The following is a 23,755-nucleotide window of genomic DNA, read 5'->3' as shown; positions in this document are numbered from 1 at the left end:
TCACGCACCTTAGAGAACATTATTGATAACTCTCAGCCATGCAGATTTTCTCACGAACTTTACAGTTAATTTATTAAAACGCACATAACTCGGAAAAGCTAATCGAACTCTAGAATAGAAGCCAGATGTCGTAAGTACTACGGCTATCGCCTATCACCTCTTCACCTACATAATATGAGTTTAGAAGCTGTAACATATAATTAGTAGCAGGAACTGAAACTACCTACTCACAGGAAAACTTGTTTATTTTTAAAGGCATCGGGAGATTCTAAGAAAATATAAGCAAACGAGAATAAATATAACTTTAATTCCATAACTAGCTCGTAATTTTACGGTAAACAGCTATAAAATCTCTAGTACACGCGACTTCTTGCCAGCTGTGTAGCTTCCAATTCTCAGGAACGTCTCCAAAAGGCCTCGGATCTGTATGGACCCCTTTCCCATAACCAGGTCCGATTATAATCATCATTTTTCCTGAGAAAAGTTCGGCATACTGTTTGAAAGCTGGCCCATTGTTAAAGTAACAAAAAAGTAGAGCTGTATTGTTGCAATTTTGTAACATAGTGATGATGTCTTTGCCTAATTCAGGTGTGGTGAACTGAAGGGGTATGAATGTAGGGGGCGCGTATCTGCATTGCCACCAAGCACCGTCTACTTCTAACCCTGACACTGGGTAACCTGAAAGGATTAAAATTTTATACGAATATTATGAAGAGGTTAAGTTTGTATGTAGGAAGTAATCTCAGGAACTACTGAACCGATTTTAAAAATTCTTTCACCAGTAGAAAACTACATCGCTCAATCTCCCAGATTTTATTTTATCACTACCTATCCGGGGCATGCAAATTACAGCTTTCTAGTACCTAACTACCTTCTAATTAATAATAATAATCTCTGAACTAAGCAGCGGATTGACGTGGCAAAACTATTGGTTCCATGTTTATGCCTCGAAACCCTAAAGTAGGTACACAACCTCCTCTGATTTAAACACTTAAAAATGTCTAAGTAAGTACAATCCTTCACTTATTTAATCATCTGTAGTTGGTACCTATACATAAAAATAACATTTTTAGGGTTCCGTGACCAAAGGGGTGCCAACGGGACCGTATTATAATGCCTCCGCTATCCATCGGTCTGTCAGCGGGCTGTATCTCATGAACCGTAATAAGTAGAGTTGAAATTTTACGATGGTACGGAACCCTTCGTGTGCGAGTCCGACTCGCACTTGACCGATTTTTATTACCTGTAGCTTCCGTAATAATCCATTCAAGGAGACCACTGCCGCAGCCAACACTCAGAATCTCATTGCACTACAGTTCTTCCATACACTTTGCAATGAACTGAAAATTGTCTTCAGTGGGGAACACCCATAGCAGTTTGTTTCTGTCTGGATGGTCCCGGTAGGACTCCACTATAGTTTTCCAATCCTTCTGCTTGTACAGTTCAGTAACGGAGGCTACAATGTCTTCCATCATTTTGGGAAAAAATCACAGGGCTATGCAAGGCAGGGCAGGGAAGAAGGAATCACAGGGCTCCGCAGGGCACGGCAGAGAAGAAATCACAGGGCTCCGCAGGACAGGAAACAAACGAGGATTCAAAAAGCTCACGTTCCAAGATCTATCAACGAACTTGGCTGATGTCAATCGTAACTTAACTGTAGCCCCCAGTTTACGAATCCGGAGGTAGAGGTTTTAATTAAGACAGATATTTCGATATTCGCGGAAGATTGAATATGATTTAAGTATGTTTCATACATCGATTTTGGAAGCGCCACTTTTAAAATGAAAAAAGTTTATAAAGATTGACTTATCTTAAACCTTTACGAAAAAGTAGTAGGTACTTAGGTATTCGCGGCACTAATTTCAAGATTCGAAGTACCTATCAGATCGAAAAAGTTTAACCATCAAAGGTAACACAGTAGTATTTTATCCACTTTTAAATAACGGTCACTTATTTTAAATGACTTTAAAAATCAAAAATGGCAGTTAGTGTAAATAAAATGTACTAGCAGGTATAGGTGCGAAGTGTAAACTGTAATAACATTGACACTGAAACAAAGCAACTGCTACACGCAGACGTAACGTCTCTTTACGTAACTAACTGCAGTGATTGATTCTATCGGTTCACAGGGATGAACTATATTTACAAACAATAAATATTCCTAGAATCTTCTAGATCCTTCCTAGATCTTCATCACCATCATTCGTCACCCATCGCCAGATCACTATTGAGTATAAGGTCTCCCCTCAAAATGAGAGGGTTTTGGCCATAATCCCACCACACTACATTGCATGGGCCAAGTGCAGATTGGCAGATATCACATACCTTTGAGAATATTATGGAGAACTATCAGACATGCAGGTTCCTCACGATGTTTCCCTTCGCCGTTAAACCGTGTGATACCTATTTGATTGCTGAAAACGCACATTACTTTAAGTTAAAAATGCGTGTCCGGGATCGAACCCCAGGCCTCCCGAATAGAAGATATATAAGAAAACTAGATGATGCCCGCGACTCCGTCCGCGTGGATTTAGGTTTACTTAAAAAATCCCGTCTGCTTTTCCGGGATATAAAGTTGCCGAAGGTAATTTCCGGGACGTAAGCCACCTCTGTACCATAAATCAGTTAAACGGATAGATTCTTAAGAGATTTTCCGGGATAAAAAGTAGCCTATATCCGTGCCCGGGATGTAAGCTAAAACTGTACTTTTCATTAAAATCGGTTCAGCGGTTGAGCCGTGTAAACGTAGTAGACAGACAGACAGACAGATGGACAGACAGACACACTTTCGCATTTATAATATTAGTATGGATAGAAGCCGACGTTTATGACTAAGATTTCGATAAAATAAATATTTGAGGTCCAAATCCGGCTCTGTCCGTTAAGCAGTTATTAGTTTAGGAAAAATTGGCGAACACCCAAACCATACGTTGGGCTGTGACGTATTACTTACATTATTCTAAATCTAATTCTAGTACATGACTTGTATTTTGTTCTTCTAACTTCTACCCCGCTTGTGGCAATTAGGAAAGACATAGTAATAGGTTTTCATTGCGCACAAAACAAGTAGTACAATCTGAACACGAGGCGTGTGATTGCGTATTGTACACAATGCACAAACAGCTGATAACTCAGTGATAACACCGAGTGATAGCCATCAAGCTCATTTAACATTTATTTCCAATCCATTGAAGGTTTTCTACGAAAAAATATTTTTATATCACACAGTGAAGCAGCAATGTAGAACCAACCAATAAATGAGCTCAGTGGCTATTATTTTCAGTGTTAAGACACTGAGTTAGCAAATCAATAGGCAAATCTTAGCCAGGTTTGTGAATTTATTATGTCTATGAACTTCAGATTGGACAACTTATACTGAGAACAGGCAAAAAAAAAGAGATTTATCTTAGAAATGAAGTTTATTTGTATAAAAGTATTGCATAGTTTAGTCAGCCCCAGAATCAAACCGAGAACATTCGAGAAGAGACGAGAACGTAAGTGTGGATGGGGTATTCTCGAGTCGCTGATGGTTTTTCCAAGACAGTTCCAACGAACATCGATCTCCGTACTCCTGCAGCTCGATTACGGAAAACCTGCATGTCGATTCCGGAAAACCTGTATCAATTATTGTGTTATTATTGGATATGATAAAATGATATTCTTGTTTGCAACAAGAATACCATAAACCCATCATACCATCATAGCCAACTAGCTGATGCCCGCGACTTCGCGTTAATTTAGTTTTTTAAAAATCCCGTGGGGACTGTTGTCAGTGTTGACCTCTAGCGTCAGTTTTATTTGTAACTAGCTGTGCCCGCGACTTCGTTCGCGTGGAATAGTGACTTTTCAGGCAGCATATACTCTGTAGTCTGTACGTTAAAAATGTTCGCCGTGATTCTTTAAATTGACATAACTTTTTTATTTATGAACCGATTGACATGAAATAAACACTAAATGTTAAGTGAAGCTTACTACAATATATTAGTGAAAACCGTATCTAAATCGAATAAGCCGTTTCTGATATTAGTGTGCACAAACACACAGACAAACAGACAAAAAAAAATTAATTACAATTTCGGGTTCGGCATCGATATAATAACAACCCCTGCTACTTATTTCCATTGTACAGACACCACTTTTCTACAATTTTATTATATGTATAGATATATTGTAAACTTTTGAAAATCTAGGATTTTTAAAAAATCGCATTTTTTGGTGTTACTTTATCAAATTATTATCAGTAATCATAAGTACTTACTATTACCTGTCGTCGTTTTTGCTAGCGTTCTGGTTACACGTTGTAGATACTAAAGCTACTCAAATATTATGGTAACGTGTTTTAGACTTGTCGCATTTTTACAAACGGACTGGGAACATGGAAATCGTTTGGAACATGGCACTATGAAACGCCGCATGTTAGTGGAACGTTTTATATCGTTGAAGACAGTGGACTCGAGAAACTAAACAACGTCCAGACAGGCCGAGTTTCGGCATTAGATTCTCACCAATATTTCTTGGATGTTCTCGGCATGAAACTGAAGCAAGCTTTACATTATCTGAAGATATACATTACAGGTCTGTATATGTAGTAGGTAAAGTATACAAAAATCAATAACAAAATAATATACAGAATATTAATACAAAATGGATAATTGGTTAATTAACTAACGGCCGAAATTATCAATCAGTCATCTGCAATCGGTCAACAAGTTACAATTTACGATTGTTATTTGTGAAAAATATATGGTACTTAGATAGTTTTTGATAAATAACAACGTAGCTAAATAACTTATTGCCCGATTACAGGTACATATATACATAATATGTATAATGCGTAAAAAAGGAATTCTCCCGCGACATTTTAACTTTATGTGCCAAATATAAATCAAAAGTACGATTTCAATTAACCCCCGAGCTAAAAAGAGGGGTGTTATAAGTTTGACGTGTGTATCTGTGTATATGTCTGTGGCATCTTAGCTCCTAAACTAATGAACCGATTTTAATTTAGTTTGTTTTGTTTGAAAGGTGGCTTGATCGAGAGTGTTCTTAGCTATAATCCAAGAAAATCGGTTCAGCCGTTTGAAAGTTATCAACTCTTTTCTAGTTACTGTAACCTTCACTTGTCGGGGGTGTTATTTTAATTTACACTTGTCCATATTTAAAGGTGAACCGTACTTTTGACAACAGTTGATCCATAGAGTTAAAATGGCGCGTGAGAAGTTATTTTAAACGGATTATACACCGCATGACTGAGACGGCTCGTGAGGTAGGTAGAGTGCAAGCTGCAGGAGGGTAACAGCTTTTGTTAATTCTGCGATTTCATTTGGTGGTAAGTGATGATGTAGTCTAAGATGGACACGAGCTAACTTGAAAAAAGCAGTTTCATTAAACCCATACTCCTTACCGGTTTCTACACGACATCGCACCGGAACGCTAGAGTCAATTTTTTTTTTTTAATTTTATAAAAAGAATATTAGCCATTTTAATCATGACTTACATTCCCCTTTCCCCTCCAACTAAGCGTAAAGCTTGTGCTAGGAGTGGGTATGACAATAGTGCAACGGCTGGGGTTTGAACCGCCGACCTTTCGGAATTCAGTCCATTCCTATAATCGTTGAGATATTGAGGCTTAATTAATTTAGACTTTATATGTACATTCCCAAATTACTCCGCCAGGAATCGAGCCCGGGACCTCCCGCTTGTAAGGCCAAGCGCTCACCATTGCGCCAGAAAGGTTGTCAAAAGCTACGTCGAGTCCCTTGATTTTTACTTCATTTGAACCCTGTCCGCAACTCTCGCTCTAACAGACGAGTCGCCTCAGTGAAACGATTGCCCGTTACAAAAATACATAGTGAAACATTACAGTCCATACAAATTGAGTTCTCTTGTCCAAATGCAGTTCTACCGTACCTATAAATAAAAACTTCATGCTACAGTGCACCTGTGAAGCTCTTTGTACAAAATATACATATAAAACTACAGCTACCAACTTCAAGAACCTCGTTCATATTGCAGTACTACCACTTTTATAAGTTACGCCGATGTGCTTGCGCAGAAATTTTATTTTTGAATGGCGCGAAAATATCTCTGCCAATCGCCCGTCCGCTATTGGTTGCTCATATTTTGTACGCGCGAATTATGAGCGAGACGGCACGAGTCTCTGTTGTTCTTGTGTAAAATCTTAACGTCAAGCAATAAGGTCTGTATTTCATTGGTATACATTCGGTTTCAGTCGGCGTTAGTTGCGCTTTTCTGTCTGCGCAAACGAATTTTGCCGATGCGACATAAAAGTGGTAGTACTGTGACCCATTGAAAGTTGAAACAATCCCTCTCTCCAATGCAACCTATCTTTGGCATAACATTTCAATGGACCATCTTTTCGAAAAGTTGATTTGAGGAAACATATCGACCACCGCAAATGGATGCATTGAAGTAGAAAATTGACCATATGCTTATAAATCTCAATTTATTGTAAAATATCACTCATACAGAATGTAACCACAACGCTAGCAAAAACTCATTATTATTATTTTATACCTTAACACAATCCAATGCTAATAACCTTATCATGTAGATTTAGTGATTTATTATTTTTCAAACCCGCATTTTATAACGTGCAAAACTCGGGTCAATGCCCCACCTACGACGCGGCATTGACTTCGAGTGACCTATTTACTGAACTGTCGTTGACCTCTAGCGTCAGCCAGATGTTTTATTTGCAATATATTGTGAACTTTCAAAAATACAGGATTAAAAAACATATCGTAGTTTTATTATCAGTATATCGGTATTTTTATCAGTAATCATCAGTACTATAACCTCTCTTCGTTTTTGCTAGCTTTCTGGTTATAACCTGTATACATATGTTCATTGTTCACTCACTGCAAGTTATTTCAAGTAATTCAAACAAAAGCTTTTTGTTCTAACATTTTTAGAAAGAAACGTTTAAATTGTTGAGATCAATGTGAGATAGAGATCGCGATCAGTCTACGTTTACATACTAATATACCATCGGCGTTATTCGCAAACTGCGCGCATGTTAAGTATCCGCCATATTGAATTTATGATGACGTCACATATCGTCGCTCAGGTAGTAAGTAACACTAATACGGTGTAAGTCATTTGCAACTTTACATGAGAGTGAAGAAACTTGCTATTTCCAGAGCTTTGGAATGTTTGATTTGTGATGTTACATTTTTAGGGTTCCGTACCCGAAGGGTGCCAACGGGACCCTATTACTAAGACTCCGTTGTCCGTCCGTCCGTCCGTCCATCTGTCTGTCAGTAGGCTCTATCTCGTGAACCATAATAAGTAGAGAGCTGATTTTTTTTTACAGAATGTGTATTTCTTTGCCGTTGTTTTTATTACTCCTTGAAGAGTTTTTATTGAACGTTTTCTTGTTTCTAATAGGCGGAAACGACGAAAATCTCGGTTCTGTAAAAAGTGCATCAGCATGTCAAAACCGCCGAAAAATGACTTACGTGGTAATAGCACTTTAGCGACGATATGCTTCTTCAATTTCAACTAAAGTAAATTAAGTATTTCAAGTAAAATAATCAATTTTCAGGTAAAAGCTAGAAAAGAAAGTAAAAAAGTACACACACAGTTCAGATCAAGGTGAGACAAAAAAAAATCTATATACTGATAATAATTCTATCGCGAAAAATGCCCGAGATATTATGTTCTCTCTGTGAATGTGAAGTGAATCCCTATTTAATTTATCACAATTTTTGGCAGACCAAAGCTCAATAACGCCAAAAAAAATCCGTACCGAAAATTCAATTCAAACTTTATTCAAGTATTTTTACAAATAATACTTCAGAAACAGTCTTTCAAACATTGCCAATAGTCATAATACACATATAAACTTATCTTGCTATACTTATGGTAACATCGATGTGATAACTTGACAGGAACATTTTATTGATGAAACCCCAACATTTGAGGGTTTCGTATAAGTGATATCAGACGATTCATTCGGAGTGAAGGTTCAATTGAGTGAATGTTTGTCATTTTGTATTCATTCTGTGTTCAGACGTTTCATTTAGAGTAAAAGATGCCGAGTGAAAGACAGAAATGAACTATCTGATACCACCACTACTAATGCTTTTCATCTTTCCTAAACAGATGCGTATTTAACCAAAGTGATTGGTCGAGACTCAAGACACATTCGCGCGGTATGGACGTGCGCTTGGAGAGGCCTGATGTAATTACGCTCCGGACGACGTCATCTGCGGTTTTGTAACTAGGCACGCAACCCATTCTGACAGAAACTTCGAGCGGATAAACTTTGATCTTCATACCTCGCTTATTTTAAATGATTTTTTTTAAGAAAAACCGGTCAAGTTCGAGCCGGGCAAGGGTTCCGTACCATCGTACAAGATATTATAAACACTTATGTGCAACATTGCAAGTTAATGACGGACTGCGCCATCTAGATGAGAGTTTTCTTGACAGACAGACAAGTTCGCCTTTACAGAACCCTAAAAATTGAAAAAAATAGGGGCCCCTCATTCGGATTTATTATTTTGGTAATAATTTCTTTACTGTTTAGGAGAAACATAAAGCTTGAAGTCTATATTCGAAAGATTACATAAAAACCTTTACAAGACTTTTTTATTATAATTGTTGTTTTACTAGGTACTTACAGGACCAGCCCATTAATATTAAACATTTTTTGAGGAAAAAAAAATTACTCCTGTAAGTTTAATAGAAAAAGTTTTTTGATCCATAGCCAACGGGGCTTTTTAAAACCTAAGTCCACGCGGACAAAGTCGCGAGCATCAACATATCTGACTAAAAGTTACTCAGGGCGATTACACGCTGTATCCGATCCGAATCCGTGAAAATACGTTTCGAAGTAGTCATAGAACTATTTGTATGGTAGTTCACGCACTAGCTCCGACTTCCGTCATCCGAGTTCACTCTGTCATCCGTGAGAATACCTCGGATGTGCCTCGGATTCAAATCGGATGTATGACGTAGATACGTCACAGATGTCCACTGAATAGCTTGGCTTTGGATCAGAGATCGGATTAGTGCGGAAGCAATATCCGAGTTCGGTCCGAGTTTTTATATCCGTATTTTCACGGATGCGGATCGGATGAGTGCGTAACCGCTCTTAGCAACATTATTATTTGCCTAAAACTGTATGGTTCTTCTTGACAGATAACAATGTTGCCAAGTAACATATCGACAGACTACAGATAGCATGATTATATTTATTTCGATTGTATATCACAAAACCTTTTCACCCTGCCACCCTCGCCATTCATACCTTAAAATTTAAAAATGCATGTGTAAAATACATAATGTATGTATGTATTTTATACAAATTACACTTACTCATTTTCTTTATTACTTGCTTTCTTTTTTTATTACAATTGATTTGAAATCCATTTTATTTGGAAAACAATAGAGTTTAATTAATTTTATTAATCGATACTTTCAAGGTAACCTTGTATGTAGGTATAATTAAATACAATATTCATTTTTGTAGGACAACTGAAAAATCATGGCGTATAGCAAATACTACAATTCATGCATACTATGTATTTTATTTATTTATTTTTATTTTTCATGTACCAAAATTGAAGTTTAAAATTATAATAAATTATGTATGTATGTATGTATTTTAAATCATTTTAAAAATAAATAAACTAATTTAAAAAGGAGCCAGCCTGTTAATTGTCACTATTGTAAATAAACAATAGTTTACACTATTTTACATCAGACTATAGACAAATATCTTAAGAAATAAGTGCATACAAAACATTACCAATGTACCAGTCAGGATCGCTTTGCTATCCATATCAGCCTTTTCTTTATATACCTGAAAGAGGGATGTTAGTTGAAGATCTTTTTGAGACCACAGACAATGAAAAAGATAGAAAGGGACAAGTGTATCCAGTGAGAAGCCAGGAAAAGCTGGGTGGTAGACAAGGACAAGTATATTTCTTTTTCTTTTACTTAATTCACTCTAACTATCTACATACTGAATACTGATTCTATCATGCTGTCCCCATTACCAAAGGTTAACTGGAAGAGAATACCTATGATATTAAGTTCACCTTTGAACATTCCTTTTTTGGAATTTTGGTTAAAAAGACATTTAAAAGTTTTAATAATGCTGGTAAGTTTTGTGAATACACAGCATAGTTTTGTGAGTAAAATCTTTGAAAAGAGCAACCGCCGAGTTTCTTAGTGGTCCTCGGTAGTACAGGCATTCTGAATCAGGGGTAGCTTCACTTGAGTATTCAAAAGCAACTGTAAAAGTTTATGTGAATAAGTCGTTCTCTTTCTATTTCTACTTTAAATAGGGGTCTAATCACCTTGGGACCCCAACAACTATCAGTTCTTCTATTGCCTCTTCAGCTTCGAAACTCATCAAGGTAATTCGAATTACGATTAATAAAAGTACTCACTAATTGATATCCTGCTCCATTTTCCTCCTCCAATGCATTTTTGGATTCTGTATCACCTCTGTTGTGTCTTTTTCCACCTTCTCAAACAAGATCTTCTTATAGATTTCCATATTCTTAATCGGCGCTATAGTAACACTACCAGGTAAATGCCCCCTTTGAACACTTCGGAACTTCTCCTGATCTATGGGTGGTAGAGGTATTATGGCTTTGCGGATTTTGTGAACGTACTCGTTCTCGGGGCTTGGCACTTTTTTTTCATTGTCTGTATTCCTCTTTTCGACTATTACACTTTCGCGCGCGTTGTTCGCTTCGATTATCGACTTTTTGTCCACTACACAGTCACTGGTTTTACTGGTTTCACTAATCTTCTCTTCTATAACACTTTCACTTATTTTAACGTCTGGCTCTTGGTTCACGTCGTCGATGTGTTTTTTGATGACTTCTTGAGGTAACGGTGGGAGGGGGTTGAGTATTTCGAGTCGGATTTTCTCGGATTTCTCGTAGATCTCGGTGCCAGCGTCCGTTATGCTCTGGAGGGCCGACATGTCGCACTCTAGCGCGGCGGACGGCGAACAGTCAGGATGCGCGTTTCTCACGTGTCTTTCTAAGTTGTCCTTTCGTCTAAAACGACGCTCTTCAGGGCATAATTTACAGCGGAATGGTTTGGAATCTGTAATTTAAATAAATCCATATCCATCCATACTCAATATTTAATATTATAAATGCGAAAGTGTGGTCTGTCTGTCTGCTAGCTTTTCGCGGCCCAACAGTTTAACTGATTTTGATGGGTACAGAGTTAGCTTACATCCTGGGGCATAGGCTACCTTTTATCCCGGAAAATCAAAGAGTTCCCATGGGATTCTTAAAGGCCCATCCTTTTAACCGATTTATATGAAAGATACAGAGGTAGCTTGCGTCCCAAAAATTGACATATGCAACTTTTCATCCTGGAAAAGCAAAGAGTTCCCATGGAATTTCTAAAAAACCCAAATCCACGCGGACGAAAACGCGGCTATCATCTAGTATTATATAAATACCTGAGTGCGTGGCGGCATGCCTGCGCATGTCCTTTTTGGAGTGGAAGGATTTCCGGCAGCGCGGGCACGGGTGCGGGCGCGGGCCCGCGGCGCCCGCGCATTGGTGCCCCTCCGCGCCTTCCCCTGCCTGGAACTCTTCCCCGCAAGTGTGGCATTGTCTCTCTGCAACAATATGTCGAGCTTGACCATCTCTCCGGCGCAGTGGTGAGTCCCAATGTATACAAGTAATCCATTTTTAGGGTTCCGTACCTCAAAAGGTAAAACAGAACCCTTATAGGATCACTTTGTTGTCTGTCTGTCAGTCTAGAAACTGATAGGGTACTTCATGTTGACCATAAGCAACAAAATAATTATACATATCCTTCCAAGGTACGGAACTCTCGCTGCATCACGAAGCACGCTATAGAAGTGTAACGTATCGACGTGTTTTTTTTTTTGGATTGATATAGGAAAAACATGGAAAGTCACATAAACTGCTTTTTATTTCTGAAAATCGAAGAGCAATAATGTATACGCGGACAAAGTCGTCTGCTTCATTCATAGAATCAATAGCTAAATTCACATACTATGCTTGTTGAGATGCTTCTTATAGTTGGAGCTGTCTCGAAACCGTCGCCTACACGTGGCGCACTCGTATGGCCGCTCCTCCGTATGCATCAGGGTGTGTTTGCGCAGAGCAGTTAGGTTGTTGAAAGCCTTATCACATTCCTTGCATGTGTAATTTTTTTCTTCTGAAAAATATCTATACTTATCTATACAAATATTATAAATGCAAAAGTGTGTCTGCATTTTCATGGCCCAATAGTTTAACTGATTTTGATGAAAGCTGGTTGTATCCTAGAGATGGACATATGCTACTTCTTATCCCAGAAAATCAAAGAGTTCCCATGGGAGTCTTAAAGGCTTATTCGTTTATCCAATTTATATGACAGCTAAACAGAGGTAGTTTGCGTCCCGGAAATTGACATAGACAACTTTGTATCCCGGTAAAGCAAAGAGTTCCCACTGGATTTTAGAAAAATCTAAATCCACACTGTCAATGTCTCTAGTAATAAATAAATAAAAAATTAAGGCCACTTTAAAATGACAAAAATTGATGACATATTTTGCATTGGAGCGTACAATTATAAAAAATGATTTGAGTTAAAATGTTATTTTTGGTTGTCCAACAAACATTATCGCCGACAAGGGAACCCAATTAGAGAAATCGGAAAAAGGCACTTCCTGTCAAGACAACTAGCTTAAATTAGGTTTTGGCTTTGAATGCAATATAATAACATGAAACAGATTAGCTAATAGTATTTAGCCTTATTAAAACTATCCTAAATGTTTTCTACATTGGCTGGTTGATTGCAGAAAAGATGTATCAATCATTGCTAGTCTGAATTGTTGAAATTGGCTGAATTCTTACAACAACAATGCATTTCAGCCAATCATGTATCAGCCAATCGCAGGTGATTGCGATATTCACATGTAACTGTCAATTTACCACACTCAACCTCTAAATCAATCATTTGATTGAAATCAGATTCTTATTTTTATCAGTATTAATATGAGTACCCCGCAGGAAATATTGCATATCAAACTTTAGTAAGAGATAACAGTTTTGTAGAGCACTCTCTGTGGTAGAGACCACTGAAACCTGTTTTGTGTGCCTTATTCAATAAAATAAAAATAAAAGCCACCATAGGTGTTATGAGTGACAAAGAAACAGAACCACAAAGAAATCCATGAAACAAAGATTGATATGCAATATTTCCTACTCAGTTCAAGAATTTGTGCTATGAAGACTATGCCTATGATTAAGTACTTAATATAAGAATCAATAAGGTACACACTGGTATGTTTAAGCGCATGTCTCTTGAGCTTAGATGGGTCGAAGAAGGCCAGACCACAGACATCACAGCTGTACGTGCGTTCCTGGCTATGTGTTCTCAAATGATACTTATAGTGGGAGTGGGAGGCAAAGCTCTGTTTGCAAGCTTGGCAGTGATACGGTTTCTTCTGACCGTTGCAGTACGCATGGTACGATACTTGGCTTCTAGCTGTGAACTTTTTCTTGCATACTGTACAAAAGTAAGCTTTTTTGCCACCTAAAAGTAAAAATAAACTTGTAAAAAAGAAGAATGTCTGACTAGTGTTATAGTTCTCTGTACAGTTTATGATGATATAATTTATTAGGATTATTAGTGATAACCAAGACAATGATAAGTATATTGAAAATCATCCTGACTCAATCTCTGACTGACTCATCAATGCCCAGCTCAAACATCTTAGACTTATAAAGCTGAAATTTTACACAATGAAAGGAACCTCCCTTTACAATTTAGATAGAAAAATAAGGCCAGATATTTCAAAATTTCCACAGGACAAAACTGTGAGCAGTCATGTTCTAAAGCTTGATGTTTAATATGCTGCTGGATACTGTAGCTGCCCTACTGCTGTTGCTACCTGCCCCAACTTTGGTGAGGTGGATTTTCTGAATTACAATCTAGATTTTGGAGAAAATCTCAAAGCAAAATTCATAGTTTCTAGACTTAGCAGTTCAGTTTTATCTTTTTATGTTAATCTATGTTAGGTACACTACCATACTTTAAAATTAGGTTCTAAACAACAACAACAACACATTTTCTTTTTCATTATTTGAAAGATCACGAAAAACAATGAAAATTAGGTAGTGACTTACTTTCCATTTCAATTTTTATGTGTGCAATTTCCAGTTTCTTCTTCGTGCACAGCTCCTGCTCTTCTTGGGAGAGCTCTTCAAATTCCACAGGAACGGTGAAAGTCTTAACCTTCTCTACTGGACTATACTGGGCTTTAAGCACCTCCTGCTTTGCCACCACTTCTTTCTCACAACCATTTCTCATACAAGCTCCACAACCGGTTTTCTCATGAAGAAGACAGTCCATACACTTTACATGACCACAACTCTCCGTTACCAGACGATTATCCGTCTGGTTAACGTTCTTTTTGTTAAAACAACTCACACAAACTTCAGCATTCATTGTGGGACAATATAGAGGTTATTAATAATATTTTTAAAATAAAATCACATCTTTTAAACTTTAATTAAGGGCATTATCTTAAAAAATCACTTTCAAACAATAGCGATACAAAAACATTTTAATTCACAGAATCTTTGAAGCGAATAGGCCCCGAAATCCAAATATCACCAAAATATGATTGAAAAATGAAAATATATATGTTACGTTCTGAAACATTGAAACATTTAAAATGCTTGACAAGTGACAGAAGTTTCTGAGATCTAGATTATTTCTTATTTTTTTGAAAAATTACCTATAATTATTGTGATCAAAATCAACAAAACAATAAAAATGGTGTCTGAATTGTATTTTAACAGGATAAACAGATTGCAGTAACTTACATGTAAATATTTCCAAAATAATTGTTCAGGAATTTCCATTTATGTATTAATTATCATCGTAGCTTTTATATAATCTGGGGTCTGCAGCTCTATGTCTATGCGCCAGCTGTCACTCAATTTCAATATTTAATTTCGCTTCGTACGCTTTGAAGAAGCGTTTTTTATATTTTAAACGAATAGTTTGTAGTTTTTAAACATATTAGCAAAATGGTAAGTATTTTATTTAATTCTGCTACGTTAGCAGATGTTTTTTCCAGTATTTTGCCCAAGGCGGGTGCGGTTTAGTTGTTAATGTTGTAACCTCAAAGTGGATTTTGTTTTTAGGACGTCTTTCTAATGATTAGGCGAAAAAAATTAACCATCTTCACAGACGCCAAGGATACAACGACTGTTCTAGAACTGAAGAAAATGATAGAGGGTGAGTGCGATTTACACGAAATTCGTAAAATCTATTTTTAGTCTTAAGACATTGTCTGGCAGATCACTGCACTAAGAGCGCTGTTTTTTAAAAACAGCGACGAAATATACTCTTAAATAACATGCGAAAAACCTTACGCATTGAGTAATTATTAGTGATCTCTGGGTAGGTAACTTATCAAGTTATTAAATATTAAGTTTCTCTCCCTTATGCCTGTTTGCAAAATTGTGATCCCATTTTATATATTTTTAACTAATAAGCGAGTGTAAAATCACTACTACATCTATAATTTCATTTATATGTATATGGGTGATGGTTGATCATTTATTTATTAAGTTAAACAATTATTTAAGGTATATTAAACATACCTTTAAGAATACTGGATTATATAAAAATAATATTCCATGAGTTATTATCTTTGTATCATACCTACATTGTCTTTCCATTAATCACCTACAGGTAAGGTTTTAAGATATTAATGCAATGAATGAGTTCCCAAATCCTTATGCATTATTTAAAAAACTGAATAACCTTTTTACCAGGGATCTTGAAGGTGCCTCCACCCAGTCAGATGCTCTTCAACAAAGATAGCCAGCTGATGGAGGACGAGAAGACTCTGGCAGAGTATGGGCTCACTTCAGCCACAGCCAAGGCTCAATGTCCCGCCCCCATTGGACTTGCTCTAAGGTATTTTTTATAAATAAAAATAGCTAATAAACAATCAGGCGGGTCTGATTACCAAAACTCATGAAAATTTGCAGCACACAGGAACCGCCAATGTGTTGCCCCTCTTTTTAGGAATTTGTTTATCCGCCTCTTGAATAGCTCTATGTTGAAATCTAGTGGGAATACTGCCAAAATGGTTATTCTGTAGGGGGTTCTATAATAAATATGATGAAAAGGTTAAAAAACTGCCAAATCAGACAAATCTGTGTTGTGTGACGTCCAGTATGAGATATGCACTGCCCACCCTCCCACCACTAAAGAAGCAGGAAAAGCAAGCAATACATACAACCAAAACACAACACCATACAATCTTTCAGAATACTTCTGAGGATGCTCTATTTAGAGTCAGAGTATAACAAATGTTGTGAGAGTGTATTAGTATGAATAGATTACACATAGCAACTAAGTTTATTGAACTTGTGTATAATAATATATTGTTAGTTCCTGTTCGAAATGCACTTATTGATAAACATTAAAATATCTATCTGTGACAGATTAGATTATTATAATCTTACATACTGCTACTGGTTTGATAATAGCACATATATTTAATATTTTCCATCTGTCCGTCTGTATGTCGTAAACTGAAATTGGTAGAAAGGTGAAAATTTTGCAGTATGTGTTTTACTATTGCCGCTGTAACAACCAATAATAAAAAATTCAAAATGCTGCCTTGAAAACTAAAAAAAACATTATTAGTATTTTTTTGTGAGATGGTATGGAAGTCATTTGCGAGTTTGACTCGCACTTGACTGATTTTTATCAAACAACTTGAAAATTGTACTTATGAAACGTTACATATGAAAGTGACTTAACTATTAACTTAAGAGTCATATTTTTATTACAGAAAAGAAAACGGTGAATTTGAGGCTCTGGATTTGACTCCATACTCCTCGCCCCCCGACCTGCCTGACGTGATGAAGTCCCAGGAAACCAATGGACAGGAACAGGTAAAAAAAATCATATCTCAGACTAAAATAAATTAATGGGCGGTGCTCACACCAAGGAACGTGAATGGGTGAAGTCCAGTTCCAAATGCGCCCAAGTATTAGAAGAGCCCACAAGTTCTTTTTTTTACCCAACTGCTGCAAAGCCAAAAGGAAGGGTAAAATGATTTTAGCAGCCTATGTATGTAGGTTTGTATCCAATTTTTGTGTGTTCCAACTTCCACCGTAGTGTCTAAACAACTGGTCCAATTTTGATGAATGAGGTGTCCATTGATTCTTGTAAAAGTCCAGGTAACAAAGGCTATATTTTATACGAAATAAATTGACCTAACTGGTAACATCTGTTAGGTTAGATCTGTTAGACCTCCACACCAAAAAATGTGGCAGTCTCCAAAAAAAATTTTTTTTTCTCTCTCGTCTGGCTTTACAAAGATTAGCCAAAATTGTAGTTATTTGTAACAAGTTAGTTAAACTATACAAGTATGGACCCCGTCTGTGCCGGCGCTCGCCGACATACGCACGGCACCCCCTTAGAGCGCTTTCCAGTCAGTTTTAACAAAAAAAAAACACTCCAAAAAGGCAGAGCACGCCCGCCAGCCAACACCAACACTGACGAAGTCCTCGAAAAAATTTATTTAATATTGTATTGAGTGGGATGTCAAACGAAAGAGGAGAAAATTTTGAGCTCATGAATATAAATGTACAACAACATTTACCAAGTGACAGAAAAACAATTTTACTGTAATATTTCAGTGTTGATTAAGAGATCGCAGTCGGGTTTTAGTTTTCATCACCACTTTACAAAATCACTTATAAATAATTTATTAGAACTGTCAAAGCTGTTGGGCAACTCATTCCTAGGCTTTCTTATCATTCACCATTATACAACGTGTACTTTAAAACTATAACTGTATGATATACTAAATACCACGTCAAAGCTTCCGTTTTGTTTTAACCTGTATATTTCCAGATGGACCAACACTAAGCGGCGCGACACCTGCACAGACTCTACACCACACGATGCGACTGTCAGCCTCGTATCGAAAGTGAGCTTAGTTCAAGTCAAACTAATGCTACCTGAATGATAGATGCAGACGATTTATTAATTTTTACAAATAAACTTATTTTTGTTAACGATTTTTTTATAACTTGTGTTCGATATTAATTAAGGAGCTGGCAAACAAAACCACGTAGTTTGATCGAAATACTTTTTTTTTCTTTAATTCAGACATTTTTTTGTCAAATCGTGTTTCGCACACTGAATACAAATCTGAACTCATTTCCAACCATGGTTTAAAAGTGTGTTAAAATTGAGTCCAAAGTTCGTGATTTCGAACAAGACGTTATAAAATCCTCCTAATTATAAGCACAAAAATGTTTCTACATAGAAACATTTTTTGTGCTTATATTAAAGTCTCGAACAGACATCTGTTCTAGACTTTAAAACTATCCCACTGGTCTCATTAGAAAGGCAATAATGCGAAGTGTTTTTATTTTAGCGTAGTAGCACACGCCGGGAATCCGCTAGTAGAATAGTTTTAGAAGCTTTCATTCAGTTCTTTGCTCCTGTAAATTTTATTTTGCGCAATTACATAGTTTTGTTCGCCAGCTCCTCTTATTGTATTTAAAGAAAACATCCAGGTCCAGAAAATATACGATACGATTACATTTTAAGGGTTGTCATCCACTATATGGGACCATACCAAATGTTGCAATAGTACACTAGACTCAAATTTGAAAACAATACACAATTAAATGTGTATTAGCAAATAAAGCAATCTGTATAGGACAAAAGTTCAATGAAAATTTAAAATCTACCAAATAATCTAACAAATATTTGTCAATAATTAAAATTTTCACACAATATTTTAAGAAATATTAAACTTTTAATATCCTACTATTTTAATGTAGACAAAATATATTATACTTTTGTTTGTATGATATCGCGTTACTTTTTGTCAATTTTTTTATAATCCGAGGAAATGTATATTTTGTTTGTAATGAAAATGTGAGTACTCTACTTGTCAAACCGGAATGTATGAAATTTTGAGTGTTTGTTCGATTGTACAGAATATAATTTAAAAGATTTCTAACTGGACTTTTTTATTTATAACTAGCTAGAAATTCTAGACATTTTTTCTTAGTGGGAGTGCAACATTATAAAGAGAACTTATATGCAAAATCTTAAGTTTCTAGAATAAGCTTTTGTGCTGTTGCTGTGTCAGTCAGTATGTTAGGTCCCATGTAGTGGATGAGTTATGGAGAGGCGTATATTTCTCCTAGTTGATTAATGCTACTAACATTGTGATCTGGGCCCTGGTCTTTATGATATTCAAATGAAAAAGCATTTTGATTTGATTTCTAAATGCTAGAAAAATGATTTTTTGTCGTAAAAATTAAATTGCGTGCAATGGTCTTTATGTTAAATACGCTACGAATAAGGTTCAATTTGATTAATTCCCCAGGGCCCTAAAAAAGTAGTTTCGCTTACGTTTAACTTTATCCTCCGTATGAAATTGATATTGATTTTGTTATTTGTAGTATTTTTGTGGCGCTTTATGCAAAAGGGTTTGTAGTTAACTACTAAAGAGACAGGTATTTTTTAATTTAAAGTGCCCCATTACGTTAAGACACCATAGTTAGACGCCTTTGCAAATAAAGTAATACAAAATCCGGATCACTGTAAAAATACATTTACATAGGTACCAGCATGGATACAGAGTAACATTGTAAATAATAAAATATAGTTAGTTAAAATATGCCTCGAAAATTTTATTAAAGAACTTCGGAATGAAAAGATTAATTTGCACTTTAAGCACTCCTGAAGCAGGCAGCGTATTTTTGAAGTGCACTTGGATATGTATGGTGTTGAATATTGTTATTTTCCATTTGTCCTAAGACAGGTAAAAATTCATGATCATACAGCCTATTGAGTTGTGTAAAAATTCTTGAGTATTATATGGTGTCTTAGCGTGATTGGACCCATATCGTGATACTTGTATTTATTGCAACTAAGTGTTGCGTCTCTGTATATCGATTACAATCGATTGTATTTTAGGAATATTGTCACCTATCGACCATCGTTAGTTTCATTCGACTGCCCTAGCGAGTATTGACATTTGTATCGATTCTTTATTTACAAAATTCAAACTTAACTAAATTGAAAGCATTGAAGAAAATAGTTTTCATTTTCATTCTGTCCTCTATAAAATGATTTTTTGTTTAGTCTCTTCAGTTCTTTCAGTTTAGTTTGAATTTGGTATAGAATCGATACTACCTATAATATAATATAATGTATTTCAAATAAACATTTTTGTAGTATTCAGAGCTCTTAAAGTTCTGCTTAAATATCGATCTGTATATTATGTTGTTTTCTTAGCTTTTCCGATTACATCTAGTGGTCCATTTTTGTGATTAATTGTTTTCAAGTATTTTGTCATTAGTAAAATTCTGTAAAGGTCTGTCTACTATCTCGAACCGTGCCCATCCCCATCCTTATAACTGATTTTAAAAACAACGTAGCGTTGGCGTGAACGCAAAATCCGGTATGTAATTTTTAGAATCTTCGTTTATTATGCTATTTTGTTCAGTTTTAAAAGGCGCAAGCAGAAATCCGCTCTTTAGCGTACGTGTGTGCTAGTTCAAGCTAGGTTTCTATGTGATTTCAATGTAAAAGTAAAGCAAATATTTTTCAAAAAAATTAAGTTTAATAGTCTTCTGAAAACTTGTGATTTTGCACATACCGGAATTTGCATGCGCAGCGACGATAGTCCCTTTATCGCTTCATTTGCGGATTGGTACGGTCCTGTATAGTGGGCATAGACCTTTAACTGTTCAACACTAAGTACTTTCACAGCTTTGTGCTTATACGACTGTTTTTAATTATAAGTCATTCTGTAGGAATAAAATATTGTACCTATTAATGTAAAATTTGTTCGTCAGAAGGAAAAGATAACTTCTATAAAAGCGTTTTTAAGCGTCTTTTGCACGCTACGCTCATAGGCCAGGCCTTAAAACATTGAGTAGGAAAAATCATAATCAATTTATGTCTTTTCTCCATTGTTAATTTGTATTTGGAATTAGGGTTAGTGCACATTATACTGCCGATCTACGCTCACGGTCCTATCATATCACATTGCTGTCTCATTCATCCTTTGAATTGTATAAAATTGGCATGAGAGCCCGTAGGTTTTGAGGTGTGCTGGAAACTGAAACTTAGTTGTTGGTTCTTAAGACCTGTTTTGCATTGGCTTTTCTTTTTTTAAATTTAGTTTCTTACTTGATTTTGGCAATTTTTGCTGATGACAAAATATCTAGATGTGAGCCATAATGAAGCCAGTTCAAATAAAACTTGACTTTAGGTTTCAAATATTTTGAGGTGATGAGATTTACATTTTCACATGAAACATACTTTATAAGATCGTAAAATTGTGATTTTTGTTAGTTTCAGCTTCCAAAAAGTAATTCCTTAAAATTGCTTGCGGGCTATTGGGCCAAAATCTTAATTCTTATTAATTATAAAAAAATGATGTTTAAAATTCTGTAACTAGTCCTATTACGAACAAATAAAAGTTTTTTATAAATCGAAACAGTGTTTGATTGGACCAAAGCAAACTAAGTTTGACTAAAACTAATCTAACTATTCACATGTTGGTGTGCATCAACCCTAATGTTAATATTAAGTATAAATTAATCAATCATTAATAATAAAATTGGGAATATGCACTTTACTTTAAATATGGGTTGACTAATCTGAAACATTTGCCGAATTGTTGTTAACAAAACTAAGTAAGAGTAAGTACTAAAAATGGTGTTGTCCTTTTCATAATTTCCTTTGCGGAAAAGGGCAAAATGCTATAAGTTCTATTAAATACTGTTATGTTAATTTTTCGTACAATAAAATTGCTAGCATAGACAAATTCGACTACGCGTATTTAGTATGGTATGTACCTAGGTACACCAGGAAGCAAAAAAAAATTGTAGTGTAAAGAAAATTCGATGTACAGCCATGTTTATTTAAAGATTTCCATTTCTGAGAAACATTGTGGTTAATTTTGTTGTACAAATCTCTAAACTAAAGTAAATTAACAAGGATTAAATCTATTGTTATCCTTTTCCGCAGGGAGCATTATGAAAGGGATAGCAATATATTTAGGACGCGTCATTTTAGTTTAGGATTGTGTAGAACAGATTATGCCAGAATACTATGTCTGTTACAAAAATAAATACGGTATTAATCTGACGATAGTTTAGTATGGACTAATAGGTAGAAAGGGTAATATTTAAATGCACTTTAAATAAGATAAAATGGCGCAACGCATTATATGCTGTTTTAGGCTAAATTTATAAACTCCTTATATTAACAGAAGTAAAAAAAGTATGATAGTTAAGGGAAAGTAAATGTCAATCTAAACAAGGTACTGAATATCTGTAATACCTACTAAACCTCCAAAATAATCGTTTTTGATCACGATAAAGTTGAAGTGGGTAGGTACCTATTTATAATAATTTTTGATTAATTGTGCAATTAAATATTGTCCACAGGAAATAGCTAATTTAATAGGGTAACATAGGGGCTTTTTATAATATTATAGCAGAATGTAGCAGTCTAAAACAATTTTTTTTTTCTTTTGCAGATTTTGAGTGCAATATAAATTTTTTGAAAGCCATTTTGTTTTGTTAATTTCTAGAAAAAGTAAATTTAGTTTTTTGTATAGCTGAATTAGTCATTATTATTATTAAATAACAGAATTGGTTCACCGCAATTTAGTTCTTATAAACACTGTAGTTTAGTTTTTAGTCAGGTCAATTTCTGATGTGTAGCTAGCTAATAAACAGCTTAAAAAATAATTAACTGTACTACTACTTGCCAAATAAATTAATGTTTTTTTCCTAATCTGTAATTAATTGAAATAATTTTAGCAATATTCTAAAATTGCACACCAGTGCACATCAAGCTTTAGGAAATTTTAAAAAATTCGTTCAAGGATAATACTGATCCTACTAATATTGCAAAGTTATTAGGGATTTTGAGATAAAACTAAAACTAAATTACCATAATTTGCTGTATCTTGAAATTCACTCAGTTTGTACTACTTACTCTACCTACTATAAAAATAAAAAAATATAATGTTAAACATGTTAGGGTTGCCAACCACCACTTTCTAGCACACTTCGTGTTCTAAGAGGCTGTTCAATCATTTATCTATAGACCAAATAAATAAAATTATTAAACTCCACATATGCAATATTAAGCAATACAATTATTGTAGTATTTTAAAAAGTGAAGACAAATTACTACACTACTACAGACATTGGCGGGATATTTACTATGCACCTTTGAACACTATATTATATCCTGGTTTTCTAATTTGGAAGATGGTAACCCTAACTACCTAAAAGTTTTATAAGTACCTAATTATTTTGCCTAAGATTTTCAAAATAAAAAGTTTTTGTATATAATTTGTAACAAGTTTAAAATTATTCATGTAGTCATGATAATCAATAATAGGAACCAAATGTAATACATGTATTGATCCTCCACTGAACTAAGGTAGGTAGTTTGAAGTATTCACCTAACTGTAAAAATCTAGAAAGAAAGGGCAGGAAATAAAACTGTTTTGATTTTTTGCTGTTTTTTTTAATTGCCTATAATAATGTAAATAATATGATTTAACTAGATTTAAATATCATAACCCTTCTTTTGCCGGGTAAAACGGGCTTAACTTGGTTTAATTACCTATGTTATATGTATAAAGTACTCTGTGAACCGATAATAATGTATTACCCGTGCGCATTAACATGGCACCCGGCTC

The 23,755-nt window shown here is 35.4% G+C and overlaps 3 protein-coding genes across 6 annotated transcripts; 1 reads left to right on the top strand and 2 right to left on the bottom strand.

Moving 5' to 3' along the window:
- Nucleotides 1–285: 285 nt before the first annotated feature.
- LOC123868776 lies at nt 286–2,196 on the bottom strand. The gene is given in 2 exon segments (XM_045911384.1): nt 286–678; nt 1,244–2,196. Coding segments are annotated over 2 exon segments (594 nt in total). The 5' UTR covers nt 1,476–2,196; the 3' UTR covers nt 286–316.
- A 3,978-nt stretch (nt 2,197–6,174) lies between these two features.
- On the bottom strand, nt 6,175–17,870 carry LOC123868742 (zinc finger protein 345-like). Of its 3 annotated transcripts, XM_045911334.1 has the most exons (8): nt 17,681–17,870; nt 14,850–14,955; nt 14,148–14,456; nt 13,300–13,554; nt 12,028–12,192; nt 11,462–11,623; nt 10,425–11,094; nt 6,175–9,832 (listed from the first exon to the last, which is right to left on the bottom strand). In XM_045911334.1, coding segments are annotated over exons 3-8 (1,479 nt in total). In that variant the 5' UTR covers nt 14,374–14,456; nt 14,850–14,955; nt 17,681–17,870; the 3' UTR covers nt 6,175–9,831. The 3 variants fall into 3 exon arrangements, with proteins under 3 accessions (XP_045767290.1, XP_045767291.1, XP_045767288.1); XM_045911335.1 differs by lacking the exons at nt 14,850–14,955; nt 17,681–17,870 and adding an exon at nt 14,585–14,646; XM_045911332.1 differs by lacking the exons at nt 14,850–14,955; nt 17,681–17,870 and having other exon boundaries at nt 10,423–11,094; nt 14,148–14,649.
- LOC123868785 (elongin-B) lies at nt 14,939–22,794 on the top strand. 2 transcript variants are annotated; one of them, XM_045911397.1, is made up of 5 exons: nt 14,939–15,059; nt 15,174–15,267; nt 15,810–15,954; nt 16,841–16,943; nt 17,914–22,794. In XM_045911397.1, exons 1-5 carry the CDS (start codon nt 15,057–15,059, stop codon nt 17,923–17,925), a joined length of 357 nt encoding a protein of 118 aa, XP_045767353.1. In that variant the 5' UTR covers nt 14,939–15,056; the 3' UTR covers nt 17,926–22,794. The 2 variants fall into 2 exon arrangements, with proteins under 2 accessions (XP_045767353.1, XP_045767352.1); XM_045911396.1 differs by having other exon boundaries at nt 17,911–22,794.
- The last annotated feature ends 961 nt before the right edge of the window (nt 22,795–23,755 follow it).

Source organism: Maniola jurtina, chromosome 10 (assembly GCF_905333055.1).
Source record: "Maniola jurtina chromosome 10, ilManJurt1.1, whole genome shotgun sequence".
Taxonomy (NCBI): domain Eukaryota; kingdom Metazoa; phylum Arthropoda; class Insecta; order Lepidoptera; family Nymphalidae; genus Maniola; species Maniola jurtina.
The sequence above is the reverse complement of the archived record's forward strand: the minus strand, read 5'-3'. Positions and strand labels throughout refer to the sequence as shown.

Coding starts and splice junctions, on each gene's coding strand:
- LOC123868742 (XM_045911332.1), bottom strand. CDS start 14,469: ATGAATGCTGAAGTTTGTGTGAGTTGTTTTAACAAAAAGAACGTTAAC. Junction 13,555..14,147: donor CATAAAAATTGAAATGGAAA/GTAAGTCACTAC, acceptor TTTTACTTTTAG/GTGGCAAAAAAGCTTACTTT. Junction 11,624..12,027: donor GAAGCATCTCAACAAGCATA/GTATGTGAATTT, acceptor ATATTGTTGCAG/AGAGACAATGCCACACTTGC.
- LOC123868785 (XM_045911396.1), top strand. Junction 15,268..15,809: donor ACTGAAGAAAATGATAGAGG/GTGAGTGCGATT, acceptor CCTTTTTACCAG/GGATCTTGAAGGTGCCTCCA. Junction 15,955..16,840: donor CCCATTGGACTTGCTCTAAG/GTATTTTTTATA, acceptor TTTTTATTACAG/AAAAGAAAACGGTGAATTTG.